The 20192-nt window shown below is 36.4% G+C and overlaps 1 protein-coding gene across 3 annotated transcripts in view; it reads left to right on the forward strand.

Annotated features, from left to right (window-relative positions):
• The window catches only part of USP15 (ubiquitin specific peptidase 15), a 63776-nt gene that overhangs the window by 36267 nt on the left and 7317 nt on the right, over positions 1 to 20192 (forward strand). For 2 of the 3 annotated variants that reach the window (XM_042872617.1, XM_042872619.1), the window contains 7 exons: positions 857 to 940; positions 6017 to 6161; positions 16351 to 16524; positions 16825 to 16983; positions 17650 to 17874; positions 19822 to 19905; positions 19995 to 20089. In XM_042872617.1, coding sequence (XP_042728551.1) covers positions 857 to 940; positions 6017 to 6161; positions 16351 to 16524; positions 16825 to 16983; positions 17650 to 17874; positions 19822 to 19905; positions 19995 to 20089 — 966 coding nt within the window. The remainder of the gene's footprint in view (positions 1 to 856; positions 941 to 6016; positions 6162 to 16350; positions 16525 to 16824; positions 16984 to 17649; positions 17875 to 19821; positions 19906 to 19994; positions 20090 to 20192) is intronic. The other variant, XM_042872618.1, reaches the window with a different exon arrangement.

Consider the following 20192-nt stretch of genomic DNA (forward strand, 5'->3'; position numbering starts at 1 on the left):
TGCTTAAAATATTATGAGCTTACAAACTTTCTTGTCTTAATATCATGAGACATATTTCAAAGCTTCACTAGGACAGCTGGAGCTTTTTCTAACCCAGCTGGATTGCGTAGAGCCCACAGAAAAACACGAAAGGTTTTACAAGTATTCATAGCCTTTCACATGATTTTCTGTAAGGTCTAGAAAAGAAGAGAAAGGAAAAGAAAAAAACACAGCAAGATTTCCGTATATTGTATATATTGCATTAAGGGGATCTTTATGAGTGACATATTCGTTATCCTTATGTTTAGGAATAGGCTTAAGCAATGGGGATGAATGATAATGCTATTACTTCCGGCTAAAGGTTTTAAAATTTGCTTACTATTCTGCATGATATCCTGAAATTCTTTTAATGATTTTAATAAGACAACCATATTGAAATGGCTTCATGCTGCTATTAAACCAATATTAGGATACACGTCTTAATCATTTTGATATCACGTCTCAACATCCATTTATGGTTAGCTGAAGAAAATGTACGATTTTCATATTAGATTTGCATTCTAGGTTATAGAAGGTTGCAATACCTGTTGTCTTACTACAAACTGAAAGCAGCTTTTTTAGAACAGTGGTCTGTTTTCGTTCTTTGTTTTGTTTGCCTGCTTCTTTTAATTGCACTCAGTATTCCTTCAACATGATATGAAACTATTGTGAAGCATTCTGAGAGCTTGCATGTCTTGGGTGTTTTTCGTACTTTGCCCTTTTTTATAAAGTTTATTTTCCATGCTTGTTTATGTGCATTGTTCTTTTGTTAGCTTGCTTTCAAGGTTTTTAATATCTCAGAATTTTTATCTAATTTACCATTTTCATATTTTTAAAGGTCCCCAGGTGCATCCAATTTTTCAACTTTACCAAAGATCTCTCCATCTCTGTCAAATAATTATAACAACATGAACAACAGAAAGTAAGCAATATATCTTAAAAATTTTAAATGAATCACCCCAGTGTGACATAAACAAATTTCCATGTTACCTAGCTTAAGGATTTTGATTTGTTTTGTCAGTATTTTGGTAATGAATTGTTACTGATGGCTATTTTGTAATACAGATGTTAAACATGATAGCAGAAAAAACTCAGTTCAAGACGCTTGGTAACTCTTAGTATTCATATGCTAAAAATAACATTGAGCTCTGTAAGAAAATATATAAGGACTTTATTTTTGATATGGCAAACTCTAAATCCATTAATATAATGTCTGATTTTACATGGGCCACAAAAAAGTATAACCTACTTCTCCTGACTTATTGATGCTAAGGTATTATAGCAGTATATATGATAGCACACATGGGCTTAAGAACCACAGCAGCTGGGTTGTTTTAGCTATGATTATAGCCACTGATTAACTATTAGCAACATAACATCCCTGTCTTAGTGCTAGGAGATTTGAGAGAGATTGGTTTGGTTGATGTGCTTGAGCATTGCCATGAGCAGAGGCTTAGCAAAAGGGGCTTCTCACTTTTAAGGGCTTTATCTGTTATATGGCAACTTAGAAGTTTTGTAAAGATTGTGGTAAGACTCCAGAAGAAGAGCATTCCAGTGACCAACTTTGTGTGTAGTCTTTTGATATGCGATGCAACTCTAAAAGCTGGTGAATACAGAAGAACGTGGAATTATCTAACTTTAACAGAGTACTAGGTTGAGCACCTTTAAAATGTTTGAAGCCATGAAACACCCATCTCTAATGCAATCTGGGGTAAAATTTAAGAGCCTTATTCTTACAGTTCACTCAAATTTAAAATATTTTTCTAAACATGCATTTTATGATCAAACATGAAGATGTTAAACATTAAAAAGGTGATATAAATATTAAGTATCTTATACAATATCTTCCAGTTAAATACTGCATTTATCAGAAGTGATTTTTCGTAAGGGGTGAAGTGTCACTTGTGCTTCTACCAATTGTGAGTAGCCCCAACTCTCACTGATAAACAGTTGAAATCCATGTGTTTAACTGCAGTCTGTTGTACTCTGTGTGAATGTGTAGTAAATAAATATTTTCTATCTACTGTTGTATGAAAAATTACTTGTCTAGAGCTGAGCCTCTAGCTGAGAACTAATCTCTCCTTCCCCCATTGCTTATGCAAAATACCACTGTAATGCCAAAAGCAGAGCTTAGCGAGCAGACGCTGTTTCCTAGTGAGCACCCATTTTTAAGCAGTCACCAAGGTTTTTTTCTTTCTGTCATTACTGCTAGCATCTCTCTAGTGATGCTGTAGTAATGTATGGTTTCTTCTGAAACTGAAATGGAAGCTTTTGAAACTTAAGATAAATTTTTTGGGGTGTTTTTTGTTGGCTTTGTTTTTTAAACTTGAGGATTTTCAACAGAAATACTTACTTAGAAGGAAGTGATATAAAATTCAGATTTGTTGAGGAACTGATCATTTGAAGTGCCTTAAATATAACTTAAGGGTTTCTGAATCAGAAAGTAGGTATATGTTCTGTATAGTGTTATGAAACGCCAGCCTTTTTTCTCTTGTAACCTAAAGGACAGTAGATGCAAATGTTATATAATGCAGATACTTGGTGCAGAAGCATATTTTTCTTTATAATGCAATAATCCAACTATGGATTTTTAAAAATATTCTAAAAAAAAAACCCACTAATTTACAGTATGATGAAATATACATTAAAATCCATAGTAACACTTTTGTCAGAATACACGTTCAAGGCTAACTAGATCAATAATAGAGAATTCATACCATTAGTATACCGTGTACTTGAAAGTATGTGCTGTTGCATTAAGAATGTTTGGCTTTAAGAAGTAAATATATTTGATCGCATTTCATAATTCTGGGTAGAGCTCGGTTCCCTCTTAGTTGCTACTCTTCGACTAAATATCTCCTCCTCTAAGAAAGAACTTTTCCATTAATTTATGCTATCTTCTTTTCTTTGCTTTTTTTAATTAACTACTTATGTCAGCCTAGGCTGAAACTTATTTTCATGCTTCCGCCGTACTGTCTCTCACATTGCATATTCAGTACAGTAGTGTAGTTACACATCTGTGGCTCTCCAGGATCCATTGGCACCTCCATATGGACGTGAGATGCTGTGACTTTAAGGAAATAACAGCATTTGTTTTGAAGATAATTTTATCTGACTAAGCTGATTTTTGAGACAGAGAAATGAAAGGTTATTTGTAGCAATAGTTATTAATGGTAGTAGTTTGCAAGGCTGTTACTCCAATTGTTATAGTGTGATCATAGAATTCTAACAGCACTTTTAATCTGAAAAATATTGTTTCCTTACAATGGTATAGAAATGTACACTATAAAATAGCATAAAATAAAAACAAAAAAGAAAAAGAAAAAAATTTCATCATAGAATCACAGAATGATTTGGGTTGGAATGGACTTAAAATATCACTGCCAAGGGCAGGGACCCTCCCTCCTTTGGACCAGATTGCTCCATCCAGCTTGGCCTTGAACACCTGCAGGAATGGAGTAGTCACAGCTTCTCTGGTCAACTAGATTTAGTGCTTCACAACTCTTGTAGTAAAGAATTTCTTTCTAATGTCTAATCTAAATCTACTCTCTTTTACTTTGAAGCGTTCATACTTTTAGTCCTATCACTGTACTTCATGCCCTTTACTAATGACTGCTATTAACCTTGTATTTCTTTGACCAGTCTTAAAGGAATGAAGAGGCACAATGTAGTTTAAACAAAAAATTTTTACTTCTAGAAAAAGTGAAAGTTGCAGACTGAAAAAGCTAAGAAGACAAGTCCCCTGCACATAGTATGCCCTGTATTTTTCCTGATGCATTTTGATAAAGTATCACTGCATAAATGTGATGCTTAACTCAAAAAAGGATTAATTGGGTTTCTAGTATCCTCTGTAGTCCATCGATGGCCATTATGATTGTCAATCTGATTAATAAATGAAGTAGTATAGTTATTTCACTAGTTGAAGAAATAGGAATATTTGTTGCATGTGCAACAGCTGGTAACTGTATTCTCTGAATCTCTAAAATGTCCTTCTGTGGACCAGTATAGAAGATGAAGTAGAAGTGACTTCCCCTTTTACGATAGAAATACCAGTAGTTATTGCCTCTCAGAGCAAATCACTGCTGAAGATCTTTTTTCAGTGAAGAAGCTATGGAAAAGAAAAAGGAGAATGAAAAACCCCATGCTATTCAATCTGCTTCGTAGCCCTGCATCTCCTGAACTTCCCAGAGAGATCTCTCTTCTACCAACCACATGAAAAGTGTACTTGTTGAATCACGTGAGGAAAGCAATAGGAAGCAAGCAAGGATGCACGTAGCTTACTGTGTACCCTGTACGTGTGCAACCTGTCAGAAGCACGTTTCTTTTGCAACAAGGACCTGATTGTGCTGGGGGTGGTGAGGCTGCCAGCTTAAGGGAGTTGGGGCTCATGACACTAGCTGGGCTGCAGTTATAAAGGGAGATAGAAGGGTAACTTTCCCTGGATGAACTTGGGTCTAATGATGGGAAAGGGTTCATCAGAGAAACATATGTGAAGGGAATGGAGCTTCTGGAGGTTGGAAAATACCTTCTGTAAACTAGAGTGAAGGATAGAAACTAATCTTAAACTGAACAGGCAGAATGAACTTTACAGGGATTTTAACTTGGGGTATGGTCCATTAGCACTTTTGAGGCAAGCCAGAGAGCAGGAATATGTGTAAGTATGGGAAAGGGAAGTATGGACGCATGGAAAGTCACTTACTAAATTCAAATGCACAGGTTTAGAAGTTTGGCAGCAGTTGCTACAAGGAACAGTGGAGCTCATATCTGAGACCATCAAGAAATGCAGAAAATCTCTTCTGTTTTTCAATAAATCTTGTTATTTAAACCAAACAACTCTTATCTGTGAAGAGTGAGTACTTGTACGCTGTGGAGACAATTGAAATTCGGTTGGATATAGAATGTTACACTCTTGAAAGGATTTGGGGACTGTTGCATCCTCAGGCTTTTAAAATCATAAACCTGAATTATTTACTAGATTTGATTATTTGCATTGCATATTTTTCTTTGTCTTTCTTAATATTTGACTTTCACATTTTTGTTCTAATATCTTCTAATGTGAATAACGCCCAGTGACTGCAGAAATCCTCTTGAAGTTTAGTCAAAACTATCATGCAGATTTAGTAATGGCCAATGCCTGAATTAAAGACTTTAAGCATTCTGTTTGGTTGGTCTTTAAATATATACATATGTGTATACATATATATATATATATGTATATGTTGCAGAGCATCATCTTAGAAGATTCTTCTGCTTTTCTAGTGTTCTCTGTTATGCTTTCTACACTTGTTTGCACTCTGCTTTTTTATACTCTGTTGTTTTATATTTTCTGTTTTGCATGTCTTCATCCAGAAACAAATTGTTTCAAATCTTACCAATTTACCTATTTCAGTCCTCTCCAGTTTCACCAAATAGATGCATCATAGTGATTGATAATGAAGTTGTTGCAAAGCATTTTGCGCATTCTTTTACCTCTCAAGGCTTTCCTGCATTTGCATGCTGGATTGTGCTGTCCTAGCAGGGAAGCTATAAATAGAGTGTGTGATGCAGTGAGGCAGCTATTCCACAGTGGCCTTGGAAATCTCAGCTCTCACCTGTAACTCTGCATTCCCATTCCCACTGCCCTCACTGTTGCAGTAGCAGGATGCAAGAGGGCATAAATGATTGATTGCTGCTGGTGGTGTCTAAAGTCTGAGTGTGTTAAATTTGATGGAGCAGTGAAGAAAAGAGTAAGCTGTGAAGCTGCTCCAGTCAGAAAGGGGTAGGGATGTAATATCTGCAGTCATTGCGGCATGTTAGATTTTGGTTGTTTGCAGAGGTGACTTTTAAACTGAATTTAATGCTATTACCAAAGTTAAATAATGGTTTTAATCTTTTCTTTTTCACAGAATTTACTTTAAAATTTTTAATCATTTATGCTTTTGAAGTACTTGTATGCATGGAGGTACTGCAGATCACATGTTTACATTGTGATTTTTTTTGTTTTTGTTTTTTTTTACAGTGTGAAAAATTCAAATTATTGTCTCCCATCATACACTGCTTATAAGAATTACGATTATTCAGAGCCAGGAAGGCATAATGAACAGCCAGGCCTGTGTGGCCTGAGTAACTTGGGGAATACATGTTTCATGAATTCAGCAATTCAGGTATGTACTTAAGGGTAAAATTAGCTTGGTGTATTATTTGAAAAATAATATTTTGTTATATTATTGCCGTATTTGGGAACTAGCATTGAGATGCCAGTAAGGAGCAGAATAGGATTAATACTTTGAAATTATATATCTGTATTGGTATACTGGGAAAACTGATTTACGTAGCTGCATTCATTGCTTCCCTCGTTTCTTGCACTGGGGATAGTGATCTGTTTCAGAAGGAGACTGAACCTTCTAAATGAATGAAACCTTAAATGTGATTCATTATTTCGTAATGATTGCTATGCAGGTATTTTACAAAAAATACTTCTTTGAGACATACTTGGGTACAGACTGTAATGCTGAAGTCAGAAAGTAGATGGCCAGTGTATTTTTGGGCCTTTATATGCAATTATCATATCCTTTCAAAGCACAGATTACTATGCAAGGAGCCATTGAACGTATTTCCCTATGACCCTTGCTCCTTCATGAATGAGATATTTTATAGGAATATTAAGTCTAGGTTCTTTACTATGATACTAGTGGAAATAGTAGTGTATCTGTACTCTTACCAAGACCAAAAAAAAATGTAGTCATTTTACTTTTAAGTGGGAGCTTCAGTGGGATAGTCATAGAATCGTAGAATGGTTTTAGTTGGAAAGGTCTTTAAAGCTCCCCTGGTGCCAACTCCCTGCTGTGGGCAGGAATACCTTCTACTAGGTCACGCTGCCCAGGGCTCCATCCAGCCTGGCTTTGAGCACCTCCAGGGATGGGCCATCCACAGCTCCTCTGGGCAACCTGTTCCAGTGCCTCACTAGTCTCACACTGAACAGTTTCATCCTTATATCAAATCTAAACCTACCCTCTCTTAGTTTAAAACCATTTACCTCCTTGTCATCTTACTACACTCCCTGCTAAGAATCTCTCCTTATCCTTTCTGTAGGCCCACTTCAGATGCTGAAAGAGCCATTATGAGATCTCCCAAAAGCCTTCTCTGAGCTAAATACATTAGTGTTGGAAGGATCCAGTAACTTAGTTTCTTCCTGTTTAATTCTGGAACTCATGTTTTTGTCTTCGAAGCAGTCTTAGTTCAAAAAACTGTAAAATGTACTTAAGGGGTTTTTTTTTTGCATTTTTTTCTACAAAGTATATAAAGATATTGGATCTTTACCAAGCATATTTGAGACTTAATCTTTTTCTTGGTCATCACAAGGATTCCATAATTACTTTGAATTCCTTCTTTAGCCTATTTAGGTAAAAAATAGGTTCCCATACATTTGTAAGCTAAGTTCATGAGATTTTTGAATTTTTTTTCAGAAGAAGTTACATTCTAGAGATACATAACTTTCTGTCCCTTCTTTGTATATAGACTCAGGGAATAATTGGGGTTAGGAAGGACCTCAGAGTGATCGTGGGTCCAGCTTTTTGCTTTTGTCTGTTGATGGTAGTCCTGTCACTGTGTACTTCTGAGATGTCTGGCTCCGTGTTCTCTGCAGCCTCCTTTTAGGCAGCTGCAGACAGCAATGAGCTTTTTGCCATTTATTGTCTTTCCCAAGTTGAACAGATGCTTGCAGCTCTCAGCCTTTCCGTGTATGTAGTTCTGTAGTCCACCGGACCATCTTGGAGGCACACTTTCTTGCACTGGGAAGGTCTTAAAAGGGCAGTATTACAATAACAGGCTCTCAAGTGCCAAATAAAGGCGAAGACTTGCTTCCCTTTGCCTCTGGCTACTATTACTAATACAGTCCAGCATGCAGTTGTCCACCTTTGCCACAAAGATGCACTGCTGACACATCTGCTTTTCCACAGAAAAGTATGTCTGGATCATATTATGTAAAGCTGTTTTCTGTCCAGTTAACCCCAACTGTAATGGTATACATGGTTATTCCATGGTTATTCCTTATTTTATTTAAGGCATCCATAAGGTTTGATGTATTCATGTTTCAAGGATACTTAAAAATTAGTTGAATAGTGAGGGAAGTAATGAATGATTTTTTTAGCACGCTGCAAGAAAGGTGGCTAATCTGAAAGTGAGAGGATTTGTGTCATCTATTCTGAATGAACTTTGTCAGTGTTCTACTCTGCTTCTACAATGAAATGACCAGCCCAGTAGATGAAGAGACAGCAGTGAATATTATATTCTTGGACTTCTGTAAGCCCTTTCACAGTGTACCCCATAGGGTCCTTATGGAGAAGCTCTTGATGTATGGGCTTGACGGGCAGGTGATAAGGTGAATGAAAAACTGGCTGAGCAGCTGAGCGCAGCATGCATAGTGATCAGTGGCACAGAGTCTAGTTGGAGGCCAGTAACAGGCAGAATACCCCAGGAGTTAATATTGGGCCCAATTCTGTTTAATATCTTCATTAATTATCTGAATGGTGCGACCGAGTGCACACTTAGCAAGTTTGCAGATGACACAGAACAGGAGAGTGGTGGATAAACCAGTGGGTCATGCTGCCATCCAGAGGGACCTCCTCAGACAGGAGAAGTAGACTGACAGGAATCTCATGGAGTTCAACAAGAAGTACAAAGTCCAACACATGAGGAGGCAAAAACTCCAGGAATTAGTACCAATTGGAAAGCAGAAAAGGACCCAGGGGTGCTGTTAGACACAGAGTTGAACATGAGTCAGCAATGTGTACTTACTGCTAAGAAAGCTAGCAGTATTCTTGACTGCATTAGGTAAAGTAAGAAGCAGGTAGAAGGAGATGAACCTTCCCCTCTACCCAGTGCTGACAAGGCTGTACCTGGAAGGCCGTGAGAGAGGTTTTAGTTTCTCTCCTTGGAGGTCTAGAAGCTGCCTTAAACGTGATCCTGGGAAGCTTGCTCTAGGTGGTCTTGTTTGAGCAGGATGTTGAGTGAGATGAGATCCCTTTCTATCTTGGCCATTATGTAATTCTGTGAATAAAACTCTGTATGTAACCTCTCTTGATTACTGAATTGCATCATTATACTGCTGTCCAAAAACATACTTTTTCTTTGTGGGCCAGAATCACTATTAAAATCAGGGTAAAGGAATATTTTTAGTAAAAACAGGTTTTTTTAATAAAGCTAGACTGTCTAAAAAATAGGGATAATTTTGACTACTGGCTCAAAACTTTGTTAAAGTAGGCTTGCATTTGCGTATATGTAGATTTTAAAACTTCCAGATGAGAATGATTAGCATTTAGTGTCTTACATAGCTTCTATCACTCTATTAGTATCCCACTATATTAACTGGATTTTGAAAATCCTGAGGCTTGCGTTTTAAATGAAGTCAGCTTTGACTTTGTCGCTGTTTGGTTGTATCTAAGAGGTTGGGTGTTTAAATAAGAATTATAAGAAACTGTGCAGTGCAAGTAAGTTTTGCTGCTACACGAGGTAATGCTTTGTGTAAGAAAACTAAAAGGCAGATTCAGTTTGGCATGTTGAATCGCAAGTTTTAGCAATTTTTTTTTCTTCAAATGTTTTATTTGGTACTCTGTACAAGGATGTATGGAGCATCTTCCAGTTCCATCTCTCCAGGAAACCATTTTGAAGAACATAATGTAATCCTAAAAATCATTGAGAATTGTTTTTAGTGAAAATTTAAAGTCTCATACGCTGCAAGGTCTGCTCTCTTTTCCCTATTGCTACCTCTTCGCTTCTGCATTTTTTTCCAATTACGTTTTTAGTTTATGTTTGATTATTCATGCTAAAGGTACTTAGTGCTTTCTTAGAAATGTGAAATGCCTACAGCCCTAGCAATCTGAGCACATTTGATCACTAGATCTTGGAAGCAAAAAAGAGGTGGGATAGGGTGTAGATAGGAAACTAGGGAATTCTGCTTAGAAATGTTGGATACCGTAGTCTTTGACCTGGATAGTTGAGTGCACCCTCAGCAGGTTCAGGGATGATAGAAAATTGGGAGGAGTTGTTGATAGACAAGTTTGCCATTCAGAGGGACTCCAGAGGCTGGAGAAATTGGCAGATAAAGGTGTCATCAAATTAAGAAAATGCGAAGTCGTGTGCTTACGGAGAAATAATCGCAGGCACCAGCACTGTGGGGCAAGAATGGAGGCTGACTAGCTGGAAAGCAGCTTGGCAGAGAAGCACATAGGGTCCTGGCAGACAAAAAACTGGTCATGAGTCAGCAATGCACGCTTTTGGCAAAGAAAGCCAAACGGTCTCCAGGGCAATATTTGAAGAAACATCGCCAGTACATTGAGAGAGGTGAGCCTTACCCTGTTTCTGACACTTTGTCCTGATGAGGCATACCTAGAATGCTGGGTTAAGTTCTGGGCTGCCCAGTACAGGGGGGAGATGGAAATACTGGAGCAAGTCCAGTGAAAGGCAACAGAGATGATTAAGGAACTGGGGTATCTGACCTGTGAGGACAGAGCAGGGACTGTTTAGCTTAGAGAAACAGGTGCTCAGGGGGACTTTACCAGCATGTGGAAATACCTCAAGCAAGGGAATAAAGATGCAGAGCCAAACTAAGTGATACCCACTGAAAGGCCAAGAGACAATGAGTACAACTTGAAACACATGAATTACACTTAAATATATGATTTTTTAATTCACTATATGTTTTATCAAACACTGGAACAGATTGCTCGGTATTGCTGTGGATTCTCCATTTTAAAGTTGCATGAAAACTGATTAAACGCAGTCCCAAGCAACCTGATATAGCTGATCCTTCTTTGAGCCAGCTGTTGGACTAGACAATCTCCAGAGGTGCCTTCCAACCTCAGCTACTCCGTGACTCCGTATTTTGCTTTGTTTACTTATTCCAGTTTATGTTCTTCAGGTGTCTTCCTTTGCAGTTAGGTAAACACAGTTATTTATCAGGATAAATCTGTTGTCTTTAAAGAAAAAAGTTTGCTGTAGAATTTAAAGCACTGAAATAATTTCCAGTTAGATTCATAATATGTTCTATGTCAAGAGCTCTGCTTCATTCACTGAGTAATGTCCATGTAGTTTCCTTGAACAGAGATAAGTTTAATCACTTATCTGCTGATTCCTACTTTTCTCTAATCTTTCTCCTACTCTGCCAACATTGAGATCCCTTAGTGTTCCCAAAAGAGGCTTTTCTGCTTTAGAGACCATTTCTCAGACAGCTTCTCTTTGCTGTGGTGTCCTGTTACAGTAAAGATGATTTGGATCTGAACTGTTATCAGTGTTCTTCAGACAGGAGAATCACATCCTTATATCTTATTGTCCAGACTGACAGACTTGTCTCAAGGATTTTGCACCTAAACTGTACTATATAGATATTCTGGGCAGTTTTTATTTTACAAGTTCAATATAGTTTTTCAACCTAGAAGTAAAGTTAGGCTTAGTGCCTTAATCTTCTGTGTGATTTTTGATTGATTTTAAGAGACCTTTTGTTTATTCAAATAGGGTCTTTCAGTGTTACAAAGTTCAAAACAAGTATGGAACATAAGAATGAGTTGGAACTCTTGCATGGGCTTTTCAAATGCTTTTGAAGGCATATTCCATGTTTTAAACTTTAATTTACTTCAGTGTTAAAACCTAAGGCTTGATTTTATTAGTAGAGCCTAAATCATGGAATCACTAAAGTTGAAAAAGACCTCCAGGATCATCTAGTCCAACCATCTCCCACCACCATTTCCCCACCAAACTGTGTCCCTTAGTAGCACTATTCCTGTAGTTCTCAGTATTCAATAAAACAGGAAAGATGAAAGGGAGCTTGTAGACTTTATGAAAATGTTTTATTATAAATGCTTGAACCCATGCCAAGCAAAAAAAAAAAGTGTACTTGGCAAGTAAGTCTTTTATTCACATTCGTTCATATACATGACTATGATGTAAACTGAAAAAATAAGGAAAATATGAATTTTCTGAAGCATTGCTGTGCTGCCACCTGTGGATCTTTCCTAAGTACTGCTTTGCCATTTTGGAGGGATAATGATCTTTTGCTGTGAAAACCTGAGAATTCACATGGTTTTCATTTTGTGATTCAAAAATAGAAAGATGAAAGTTTTTTTAATATAAAAATTTTCACCCAAACCTGAAATGAGCAGGTTGTTAGTGTTCCGTTTTGCTTGCCATAGGCATACAGAGTTTTGGATTAAGGAGGAGTGTATTAACTGAATTGTTTTTCTCACCACATGTGATACTAATCATGTCAGACAAAAATGATTCTCCTGTAACTGAGATCTCTGTTTCAGTCGATTCAATCTTGGTCTCGTACGGGGCAGCTGAAATAAGAAATTTTAATGTATTTTTTTTGTAAAATTGTTGTTAAGTAGGGCAGATCAAGAAGTGAAATATCTGCATGAATACTCAACGTTTAAGCTTAATTTCATGATCACAGTATCTCCCCATTTCCACAGTTTACTGACATAATAGGTAATTTGCTGTGAGGTTTCATTATCACTCCTATATAATATCCCCTATGAGATGGGAATTAATACTTCCTGATTACCCTTGGGTCATAGGATAATTCGATGCAACCTCCAGCTCAAAGGAAGGTCAGATTTGAGGTCAGACAAGATTGCACAGGGTTTTGCCCAGCTGAGTCTTTGGAAGGTTTTCAAAAGGGAGGCTGGGTGCACAGCCTCTCTGGGCGTTTGGCTCCAGTGTTTACTGTCCTCATGATGGAAACTTTTTGCCTCATCTCCTTAACCTCTCCTTGTTCCACGTTATGCTGATTGTTTCTTGTCCTCCCACTAAATACCACTGTGGGGAACCTGCTTCTATCTTCCTGTTCACCTCCCTCTAGGAAAGCTGTTTTTGGATCTCCCTGAGATAGTGTCTTCTCCAGAAGAGAATAAGCCATGATACTTGAGCCTCTCCTCACAGGAGGAGCAATGCTCCAGCCCCTCTTTCTTTATGCATTCCCTTTCCCCTTCCCTTCCCTTTTTTTTTTTTAATCAGAGTCCTTGGATCTATAAAGTTTTCCCATATTTAATTTATGTGGATTTAGAGAAGGATAATTTGTTTATTTTTCATCTTGCATGAAAGTTTCATAGGATGACAGGTAGAATCAGTAAGATTATAGTACTCCAGTGAAGCTACAACACTAATATATAAGGCACTGAAAATAATCGTTATTTATTATTCAATTTCTCATGCATCTTATTGCCTCCCACACCATACCAGTTAGAGCTATTCATTTTAAACAGCGAGCTGTATATATGTGTTTACAGATGATTAGGTCTCCTTTTTGACTCAGTATTTTAGAATTCCCACAGGCTGGTTGTGTGCTTGTGTGTGCATCAACAGTGCACGCATTAGTAATGCAGTTGATGCACAGAGCATTGTTTTGTTGTCTAGATTTCTTGGAGATTAAGATCTTTTAATAGTGATTATAGTAGGGAGTTGCTATCCACAGACTGTTCTGCTACTGAAAAATATTTTTTTTTCCATTTATAAAGTAATTAGGATGTAATGTGAAACTATAATTCCAATATTAACCTTTGTCACGTTGAAGGCTAATATTTCTCTGTTCTGTCACACACGTAATTGGTGATTGCTCTTGAAGTTTCTACATTCTGTTGCTTTTTCTTTTTCTCTCAGTGATTGTGGAGCTCAACTTCTAGTTGGGGTTCAGACACCGAGACACTTCTCTGTACAGAAATTTTTTTTAGATTAAATAAAACTTGTGGAGGTTGCACAGCCTGATATGAAGTGCTATCCTGTTAGCTCATCTGTTCACAAAGTTTTCTGTAGTTTTACAGCATTTGTCTAGTTTTTGTTATTTTCTGTTGTTCTTCATCTGTTGGTATACATGCTGGTTTACTGCTCTGTGTTTTTAAAACAAAATACACAGAAAACCTTATGTCAAACAGAGTGATATTGCTGCCTAGTAGATGGGAATAATTTTTCTATTATTATTTTTACTTCTCTTACTGATTCTTTCCTTAAGTCTTCCTTGATAACTACAATATATCATAAGGAGAAAATTCTTTTTAAGTGGCTTCTGGATGCTTTTTTTCTCTGGTGTTAATTAAGACCTTAAATAGGTTTCTTTCATCAACCTTTTAAAGAAGAAAACATGCTTGCAAGTATTTTGCTTTATCAGTTATATTGAGAAGTTTATGCATCAGTGGATATGTGACAAATTCTATTAGTGCTTTTAACAGCTAGAGATTGCAGAAAAGATGCATCTCAGAAATGACCACATTCAGATAGATACTTGTTCCAGTTCTACCATCAGTGTAATCATAAATTGGAATGTAGAAATAGTTATAAACAAAAGGGAAATGTTCTGTTGTAATCTTCACATCATACATACACGGATACAAAAGAGTAGTCTGAAAAAGTGACAAAACCCATTTATAAGGTGAAAAATGGAAAAAGGTAAGTTTACTTCTTGATCAAACAACACTCTGTCAGTGCATTAAGTACAGTGCTTTACTAGCAGTATATAGGAAAATTTGCTATTTTTGCATTTTGCATCAGAACAGTTCCTTGTTCTGATATTACTCACACTAAGCTGGTCAGCTGAACTGATTTGAACTCGAGTAGTCCAGACCAGAAGAAAAGTGAGGAGGAAAAAATAGTTTTTTGACAGGTTAGTGAGATAAATACGTTTATTATGAAATCAGATGAGCACCACAATCAGCAGAGAAGGAACAAAACTTTTTATGTCGGCAGAGTCACATTCAGTTTTACATTAAGATTAGTTTTATTTGTAGTTAATTGAGCATGGTTTGCACTGCACTGTTTCCAAGTATCTGATGGAACTTGGAAGTCCATCTGTTCATTTAGATTGATACTAAAAATGATCTGTTGAAAATTGACCATTTCGGTATGGATTTGAGAGACCAGATTATTCTCAAACTCTTAGCTGTGAGAATCAGTTCAGGGCTGACAACAGATCTTAGGTGGTGTTTTGGGATGGGCGTAAGAATTCCTTGCCATATGGCAAGAGAAAAACGAGTTTTTGTCAGCAGTCAGCATTCAAAAGGCTTGTAATAGTAGGATATTTTTTGCGATGTTTACAGCTCGTGAAATCTTGAGATGAGGAGGGAAAGAAAGCAAGGAGTGTAATATGGGTGTCAAACTCAGCTCTGTAGCACAACTGTTTTTTCATTGAAGTATTTCACCAGTATAACAATAGAGGCAGCAACAGAGTAACCATTTTTATCCTGCCTAATGAAATTGTAATTCTTCCGGTTTCAATTGCTGCATCTTACACAGTAGCACATGCAAAGCCAGAATTTTTCTTCCTTTTGTTTTTTTGCAGAGAGGCAGATGAGACTGTCAAAATGTCTTAATTTTTTAGAGACCTCAGTAGAATAAAGAATGCGAAAAATTTAAAATATGTAGTCATAAATCTTTTCTACACCTTATATGCTGAGGCATGGAATTGAGATAATTTCTAAGTGATGGAAATTTTTTTTCAAAGGAGTGTCAGATGTAGCACAAAAATTCAAAGTGGTTTCCTGAAATTGTAAATGATACTTCAGTGATTACTTCCTGCTATCTGTAAGTGCTGACAGAAAAGAGAAACGTATACTGAGAATAAATGATGATCTCAGTCTAAACTAAGGCCCTTGCTTTCCTTGATTTACTTTGAGCACTGAACAGCTTCACAACATTTAAAAAAACATAGGAAAGGCTGCACTAATTCTGATCCCGAATCCTGTTGTTTCAGCATAGTTTGTTGTCTTCAACAGCATTCATAAGCAGATGAATGAAAAGGGAAGGAATGGGGCAAATATTACCACCTTCCCTTCCTTTTCACACACCTGCCAAAAAAATCTGTTTTCACCTATTTCCAGCTCACTTTTTTTTCTGAATGCTATGTACTTTGACTTCAGTAAGCCCCACTGTCTGTTCTCATTATTTGACTGTCTCTCTTTAGGGCCTTCTATGTTTTGTGCATTTATAACAACTCTCAGCAAGGAGTTTCATAATACTGCTGTTCATTTATGAAAAACCACCTTCTCTTTTTTTTTTTATGGACCTGGTTAGAAATTGTGTTGTTGCACTGTGGCTCAAGGAACATCATCCATATGTGACTTATAATGATAGCTGCAGCCATTCTTGGCTTTAAAACATTTATTTCTGAAAAAGACCTGTTCTCATCCTTGCTGGCAGTAGACATTACAGTTTAATGTACTTTTTAAGGCTACTTTAGCAAATTATTTTTTCAAAGGAGTGTCAGGAGTAGCACAGAAATTCAAAGTTCTAACATTGTTTTCCTTATTTCATTGTATTTTGTTTAAAAGTAATTCAAATCATCATTCTAAAAATTCTTTCTGTTTACAGTGTCTGAGCAACACACCTCCTCTAACAGAATATTTTCTCAATGATAAATACCAAGAAGAGTTGAATTTTGACAATCCTTTGGGAATGCGTGGTGAAATTGCAAAATCTTATGCAGAGCTCATCAAGCAAATGTGGTCAGGCAAATACAGTTATGTTACCCCAAGAGCATTTAAGGTTAGTGTGAAACTTAACCTGAATGTTTGTTGTCAATTTTGGTTTTGTAGTTTCAGAATTCAAAACTTTCAGAAATAGGCAAAAATAAGAATCTGAAGTCGTATCATCAGTATGCAATGCATTCATCTATTAAATGTGTAACTGTTTTAACTGAATTTTGACTTCCTGTCACCATTGAAATGCTTATTTTTTATAATTTTGTAAGTATTTTTCTTTTCAAGTTTCTTCTGTAGCATCTCAGAAGTAGCTCTTCTGCATAACAAATAAGATGCTGGACATATTTCTGTTTCTCTTTTTTAGACACAAGTGGGACGATTTGCACCACAGTTTTCTGGTTATCAGCAACAAGATTGTCAAGAGCTACTGGCTTTTCTCCTGGATGGCTTACATGAGGATTTGAATCGAATTAGGAAAAAGCCTTACATTCAGTTAAAAGATGCGGATGGAAGACCAGACAAGGTGGTCATTATTGATGTTGGGCATCTTGCTTTTAGTCAAAGCTATAAGCTGTGGGATGCTTTTACATGATTGTGCACTGAAAGGTTGGGATGCTGATGAGCTGTTGATTTTTCTGGAGGAGACTTCACAGCATAAACCGAGACCTTAAAATTGAGATCTTACTCAAGTTACTGCTATACGTTTCTGTTCCATCTGAGGAGAAGCAGGGGACTGGGTCATAAGACTTCAAATCCTTTTTATTCCATTCAGTGCTGAATTCAGTTAGAAAAACAATTTCTATTCTCTTTTTCTTTTATGTTTGTCTGTAGTATGTGGTGTCCTGTCTCTAGTACCCTTACTTCAGGGAAACTCCTCTGGCATTGAGCCACAACCATACTGATCTGATCATTACTCTTGTAGTAAGGGTTACTGCAGGTGGAATTTTTTTTGTCCTTTTGTCCTACTCCAAACCACGTGAAGTTTTCCCACCCAAAACTGAAAAGATTTCTTTCTGTCATGGGAAAAAGCATTTAAACTGTGATCCTGGTGGATTAATTGCCAAGTCCTTTGGAGTAAGATTTCAATGGCTGGGTGGTAACCAAGAATATTCTAACAATTACTATTAGTAATAATTCTCTACTCATTCTTTCCTGCTTTATTATAACCCAGGTTGTGCTTTAATTACAGGTAGTTGCTGAAGAAGCCTGGGAAAACCATTTAAAAAGAAATGATTCCATCATCGTAGACATATTTCATGGCCTTTTTAAATCCACTCTTGTCTGTCCTGAATGTGCTAAGATTTCTGTAACCTTTGATCCATTTTGTTATTTGACACTTCCATTACCCATGAAAAAAGAACGCACTTTGGAAGTTTTTTTAGTCAGAATGGATCCACTTGCTAAGCCTATGCAGGTAAGCCTCTTAGTTAATATATGAAATTCCTCCTTTGTGGAGCATTGAAAATGATCCTCTGTTCCTTTATATTGTTAAAATTCAAAAGTTCAATAAGCAAATTCATCAAGCTTTAGTTTTTCTGATTTGTGAAGGGCCTCTCAGAGTGTCTGAGGAAGACTAAAGGCATGCTCTTAATTTCTGTCAGTTTCAAGGGCAATATTAGAGATTTCTTTATGGCTGTGTTAATAAGACTTCTTAATCTTTAAAATATGTGCTGTATTCATTTTTTTTACTGTAATGGATTTTTATTGTGATGGATTTGTATGATTTTTTAAAAATACATGTATGACTAATCCAGACTTAGTTCTTCCGTTTCTTAGCCTCAGAAGACAAGTATAAGAGGATTGGTGATAAATGATGCAAAAAAGCCCTAAATCTATTAGGTTGTGCTGAATCCTTCTTTGCTGTCATAATAGGCCAAATCTGCTTTGACTTAATAGTCAAAAATTTCAGATGAGATTTCTTTGCTTCTTTCTTTGATAAGATCTATTGCCTATTTATGAGGAAGTACGGTATTGCAAACCTAAAAGTGGCATAAGAAATGTACATAGATTATGATGACATAATAATGAAATGATTCTAGCTATACCTTATGGTATAAAGGAGAAAAAGTGAAATAAATAAGACACAGGCAGACTTGTAAAAATGAAATTGGAGGGGATTTCAGGAATGTTCTTGGAGTCGGTATGAGTTAGAGAAGTCAGAAGCAAAGGAATTTGTTTGAACTACTGTTAGAACTACTATGAGCCCAGTTAGGTATGAGAACAGGTTATATCTTATAAAGGAGAGAACGTAATAATCAAACTAGAGTTTGGATGTATCCTGACTGGATATACACAAGAGATGCACACTATTTGAAGGTGACCCTTGTATGATATGAGGTGATAGTGCATATAGGAATGTAGAGAGATTGGAAAGAGCATGAATTCGGGCACGCTTTTGTGAGTGTAGCTAATTGTATAGGAGATAACAAAGGCATACTGTATGTTGGAATTAATTACAAATTTACAATGCCTTATTTCTTATGCTTGTTTCTAGCTAATCTTGTCTTTATTATGCAAATAACTCTTAGCTGTTTGAAGTTTCATTACTAACTGCCAGTGTACTCACTAAGAAGCACAGAGAGGTTTTTTCTGACTGTTAATTATGAGCTTCTGCCTTTGCAAATGGAATTGTAGAATTCAGCCAATAGCCACTGCTTTTTGTAGTCAGAAAGTAGCAAAGAAAAAGCTGCTGACACAGTAGCAATTCATTTAACGATATGTTGCGCCATCAGGAAAGGCCATGGAGATATTTTGGGATACTTAGACAAGTACTCATGGGAGAAATCCAGAGTATAACCATCCTGAAGAAAAGAAATATCCTGGCTTTTCTTACCAAAAGCTTTTGGCTTTGACTTCAAGAATATGTAATAGTTCATTTTTTTCTGCTTTCTTTGTTGTGGTTGTGAAGTTTAGGCCAAAGATTTTTATAGGACAAGTTAAAATAAAGAATTCCAATAGTACTTCATAAAACAATATGTATACCAAGTTTAAGAATCTCCTCAATAGCATACATAATGTTTCAGTGCCTAAATAAGTAGGTGCTGTTGAAATGTAAGTGAAAGTTGGCACTGTTAGTTGCCTTATGCAGAAAATAAAATTAAAAAAAACCAACAGTGTGTAGACTAGTAAATGTATTCAACGTGTGCATGTCTGTATGAGTAAAGCTGTGAAGGTCTAAGTACTGTTTTCAGTAACTTAATGTATTAGCTGATTTAAATACTTAATAGCTTAATAGCTTAAGAATGAAAGAAGAGTATATGAAGTATGCTGAATAAATTAAGGTTTTTGTTTGCTTTTTGTTCACATGCATCTTCGGTCTATAAAGAATTAAAGTGATTTTTATTTAATTTTTTTTTTTTAGTACAAAGTAGTAGTTCCAAAAATTGGAAATATATTGGATCTTTGCACAGCATTGTCGGCTCTGTCAGGTGTTGCTGCAGATAAGGTGAGAGTAATTTCTTATATAAAGCAAAGCATTTAACACCTCCATGTTTGTTAACCTGATTTAATCGTACATACTCCGTTTTCTTTTAGATGATTGTTACTGATATATACAATCACAGGTTCCACAGGATATTTGCCATGGATGAAAATCTGAGTAGTATTATGGAACGTGATGACATTTATGTGTAAGTACAGATAAGATGTTTCATGGCTACATTCAATTTTTGTTATTAGCATAAGATAAAAACTGGAACATAAGGCAAAGACAAATCAGGTTGGGTTTTTAGT

This window comes from Lagopus leucura, unplaced genomic scaffold (assembly GCF_019238085.1).
Source record: "Lagopus leucura isolate 7727_CA_CO unplaced genomic scaffold, USGS_WTPT01 Super-Scaffold_100008, whole genome shotgun sequence".
NCBI classification, from domain to species: domain Eukaryota; kingdom Metazoa; phylum Chordata; class Aves; order Galliformes; family Phasianidae; genus Lagopus; species Lagopus leucura.